The 4,739-nt window shown below is 39.0% G+C and overlaps 1 protein-coding gene across 2 annotated transcripts in view; it reads right to left on the bottom strand.

Annotated features, from left to right (window-relative positions):
* Positions 1 to 4,579, bottom strand: part of LOC101856844 — a 17,915-nt gene extending 13,336 nt beyond the window's left edge. The window contains exons 1-3 of one of the 2 annotated variants that reach the window (XM_035972513.1): positions 4,287 to 4,579; positions 1,421 to 2,907; positions 210 to 392 (exon numbers count right to left, since the gene is read on the bottom strand). In XM_035972513.1, coding sequence (XP_035828406.1) covers positions 210 to 392; positions 1,421 to 2,842 — 1,605 coding nt within the window. In that variant the 5' untranslated portion in view covers positions 2,843 to 2,907; positions 4,287 to 4,579. The remainder of the gene's footprint in view (positions 1 to 209; positions 393 to 1,420; positions 2,908 to 4,286) is intronic. The other variant, XM_005108778.3, reaches the window with a different exon arrangement.
* Between the last annotated feature and the right edge of the window lie 160 nt (positions 4,580 to 4,739).

Below are 4,739 nucleotides of genomic sequence, written 5' to 3'. Positions count from 1 at the left end.
GAAGAAGAAGAAGAAGAAGAAGAAGAAGAAGAAGAAGAAGAAGAAGAAGAAGAGTTAAAAATAACAATAAAAAGCATTTGTATAATGCAAAAATCCCACTCAACAGTAAGCTCTATGTGTGTACATGGACAAACAGGCATAACATACAAATAGATTTGTGAAACTGGCCCACAGGCATGACGGAAGTTTCGTTAATACTAAATGCTCACATAATCTAGCAGTCTCCACACAGCCCTGGCAAAGCTTCCACCGTCCGCCCACAGAAGCTCTTCCAGTTGACCAACGGTCAGCACCTCCGACATTTTCTCCAGCCTTTGCTGCAACTCACTCGACAAGTCCCATGCCGACCGGTTCCGGAAGAGAATGTTCAACCTCAAACAAATCTTGAGCAGCTAAGGAGAGAGAGTTTCTTTTTAGTTTTAGTAATAGTTTGACTGCATTAGCAACACAGATAAGTCATATAAGAGGCAAAGAACAGAGGTGTTTCTCAAGAGCAACATACAATTTTTAAAAAAGGAAGAGAGAAGAGGACAATAGATGTTAGATAGGAAAGAAAGAGTAAATGAGAGGAATCGTAATGAAATCAGACGCTCGACAAAATACTGAAATCGATGAAACCAGCATTTTTCTGCTGGTTTGACTCTTAACAATTTTTATTGAATTTTTGTTCTTTGGCTCAACATCTTTTATGTTCATTTAAAAACACATTTCTGAGTGGATTTTAACCAAAAAATGTTGATTAAAGGAATGAAAACTGTACATTTCCAGTTTTCAAGGACCCTCAAGCTATGGAAGTTACCAAACTTTGGCAGCCATTTTCTCGCTAATTTTACCTCTGAATCTGGTGACCCCACCCTCTTTCAACTGCAAATATCTCGACTTCTGTTCAAGATAGAATGATATTTTTTTCCATTCAAAGCAAGGCAAATGAACAGGCTTTTACATACCAGTAACTCCAAATGCCCTAAAATTGACGAGCACCTGATTCCACTGCGTCATGACACAAATGATTAAAAGTAAATGACACACACCAGAGCACTCACCAATCCAATCACACCACTTCTGAAATAAATAAATATTGGTACTTATATGTTTGTTCAGGTAAAAAGAAAAGCAATGACAAAATATAACAGCAATTTAGCACTGGAAAAAAATGCAAGAAAGACACCATAACATTATTTATTCTTCTAGTTTATAGATGGGAGAGAAAGTCAGAGAGCAACCATTGTCAAGTAGAATAATCGCCATCATAGACAAATGGCCCTCTTGGATGGTGTGATTATATGTATGACTTTTTTTAACACAAAGGGAGATGTGGGAAGTGGTTATTTTGTACAGGTGATTGTCTTGGACAGGTGACCCCTAAAGCAGGTTTGACCGTATATATATAATTATATATATGAAGTCTGTGAGAGGTTACCTTAGAGAACATAACAAAGTCTGTATCCTTCACCAGTTCACAAATGTTCTGAGCAAAGTTCTCCTCCTGACCCAGAAGATGTTCCCTGTCTAGAAGACTGGAGACACGGACAACGTCTCCCACGTCGGCACAACCCTCCACATCCTTTACAATGTCTGCCATAAATTCTTTCACGAGTGCACTCCCCTTGATCCAGTCAACCCGTCGAAACAGTTTTCCAGCATGCCCAAAAGTGTCGAGATCAGTTTCTCCGAAAGACATAGGGGACAAATTTTTCCTATCCAGGGTCATAAATATTGAATTGTCCAGACTTTCAACACACTCAAATTTAGATAGTTTATTAAACATCTCAACGGTACCAAAAATATTTACAGTGGGATCAAGTTCCTCACAACTGAGTTTCCCAGAAATAATTCTTGCACCTAAATCAAACATGGGCGTAGTCATGTGAGACTGGAGGTTTCCATATATCACACACAGGTCACCAACATTGACATCCTTAACATTTTGGGTGTCAAGAAGTTCTTTAGTCCTGTCTACTAGCTTCCTCACATCTTCAGCCTCCATATGATGTGAAACTCCGCTGGATGCAAGGAAAGCTAAATCTTGAAGATCAAACAAATGCACAAGCTGTTCTGACCTTTTTAAAAGAACTTTCACCATTTCACTGCCAGAGAGAAGCAAATAGTGGAGGTGGTGAAGAAGCCGTGGGACGTGGGAACTGGGAATATCATCGACATTAGTCACCACGAGAGATGATAACATTTCAAAACTTTCGCTGTCTATCGTGAAAGACTTAATATTTAGATTGTTGGCTGGTTCCAACCAAATCTTTGGTTCACCAAGGAGAGGCATCTGATGGACGTGAGAGAGACCCAATCTGGCGTAAACACAAGTCTGGTACTGGGAGAAAAATGGTAAATAATCCTGCGGAAAAAAATGACCCTTTTCAGCAGACTGGACGGCCGTTCTGAGAATACTGCAAGGGTCATTGTCAGAAACTTGCACTTTGGAATCAAACATCCAGCTATTTTTCCTTCTCACATCACTACTCACAGGAATATTTTTCAAATCGTACGTTGAGCAATTTCTTTTAAAACCAACGTGTCTTTTCCTGCCAGCCAAAGTTGAAAATGAGGCTGTGGGAAGAGTGTTCCCTCTGGCCATGAGATCTGTTTGTTTGGAAGAAGACCAAATGGGCCGTGTGGCAGCCGCCAGCAGAGACGTACGACCTGGCAGTGTCGACATATCCAACACACGTGTGGCAGGACATCTCGTGGTCTGACAAGTGTCATCTACAGCTGACCTACTTCTACTACAGCATTTACTGCTTCCAGAACTACTTGAGTTCTTAGTCAGACTAGCCAGAGTGCTGTGACCTCTGAACCTCTTCAGGGTCACTGTAGGCCGTGTGGCCATCATGGTTCAGCCCGTCACAGTTCGGTTTTACACTCCATTCCAGAACATTTAGAGAGTCATACAGATACCTGGAAAGAAAAACTGGATAATAAGATTATCTAATCTAATCTTTGTGTTTGAGTAAAGAGAAGCACATCAACTCAATATTATTCTATTAGTGCTGGGAAAAAGTAAGACAGAAACAATAGAGAAGGAAAGTAAAGAAGTAGTAGTAGTGGTAGTAGTACTTAGTAGTAGGACCTACAAGTGGCAGCCTCCAACAACCCGCAATAAGATTATCAAATCTTCCTAAAGGAAACATAACACTATAATATGCATCTTTTTTTCTAATCAGAGGGTGTCAGTAAATGTGATAGGAATGAGTGAGACACTAAAAAACAAACAAAAAACTAACTGTCATGCAGACAATCAGGCTGTCAAAGTTCAGGAACAATTCAATTCTGTTTAAAAAACAAAAACATTTATGTAAACAATGACTAATTTTAAATCCCATTATAATAGGTAATAAAAAAGCCTGTCAAAAACATAATGTATACATGAAATAAGAACACTGAAATGCAATCGCAAATCTCAAAAAACTTCCAAAGAGATTCCACAAGCTACCTCCACCACCATAACACCAGAGTCAGCTGTAGAGATCTTTTAACTTTTAGGATGCTAAATTGCTATTGATGGGGAGATGGAGAGGAAGGGGGCTGTAAACTTCAAAGATTATGTTGATAACCCAGTAACCCTAACTCCCCCCCACCCCCTTCCCCTTTTTCGTCTCAACACATTTTATGCCCATTAAAAACATTGTGGATTTTACTGAAAAATGTTAAAATGTTGATTAAACGCATAAAAAGATCAAATTTTCAGTTTCCTCAGGCTCTCAAAGCAAGGAAATAATAACTAAACTTTAGAGGCCATTTTCTCGCTAATTTTACCTCTGAAACCAGGCCACCCCATCTCCTTCAATTGCAAATATCTCGACTTGTATCCAAACCAATAGATTCTAGGCCTAACTACATTTGCCAAAAAATTGACGAGCACCTGATCCACTGCGTCATGACACATTGTAATATGTTGTCATCATCACAGGAGGTAGTGATGTTGTTATGTCAGAAAGGGAAAACATATGCAGTGTTTGAGAAGCGGTAGGCCTAATGTTGTGCACAGTGGCCAAACCTTTTCCCCCCTCAGCCTCAGACTCATGAAGGAAGGCAGGCTTGGAGAGAGGCAGGAGGGTGTCAACTGATCTCAGTGCAATTGTTTTGAGAAGATATAGATCTAAATCTAGATCTAGATCTAGATCTAGATCTATAGGGCGGATGCACACATGAAACATACCTTAAGTATACTATTTGACTTAAGTACGGATAGCCATTAAATTTCAATTAATAGTTTTTCATTCAAACTCAACAACCGTATCCGTAATTATGATCAGAAAACTTAATGTAGACTCAACTGCAACCTGGGCTTTACAGCTACACAACACTAATTCTTGATCAAGCAAAAATAATCTGCTTGTCGTCTTTTTAATTTTGTAGGCTAATACACAATAAAGGAATTCAAACTCTGACCTTCCACTTTCACTTTTAACGCTGGCTTTGAGATAACACACGGTTGCGCATTTCGTTTCTTTGTCCTAGATATAAATCCGAAATTTTTAAGTTCGTTTCTCAGAAATTTCTTCAAAGCAGGGGCAGCAATTCATGTAAAGAAATAAAAAGTGATACAATATTTTAATCGTTTTTTCCCTTGAACCGAATGTTCCCATTCAAGATCACTCCACCCAAAAAAAAAAATAATACCGCTAGTCCTTGATTTTAGCAGTGTCACAGATGTGAACCCTGTTCATTGTTTTAGAAACACTTTAGAGACTGTGACTTAACGCAAAGCAATCTTATATATATATATA

This window comes from Aplysia californica, unplaced genomic scaffold (genome assembly GCF_000002075.1).
Source record: "Aplysia californica isolate F4 #8 unplaced genomic scaffold, AplCal3.0 scaffold00719, whole genome shotgun sequence".
NCBI lineage: Eukaryota > Metazoa > Mollusca > Gastropoda > Aplysiida > Aplysiidae > Aplysia > Aplysia californica.
Note: the sequence above shows the minus strand (reverse complement) of the source record. Positions and strands in the feature narration are given on the sequence as shown.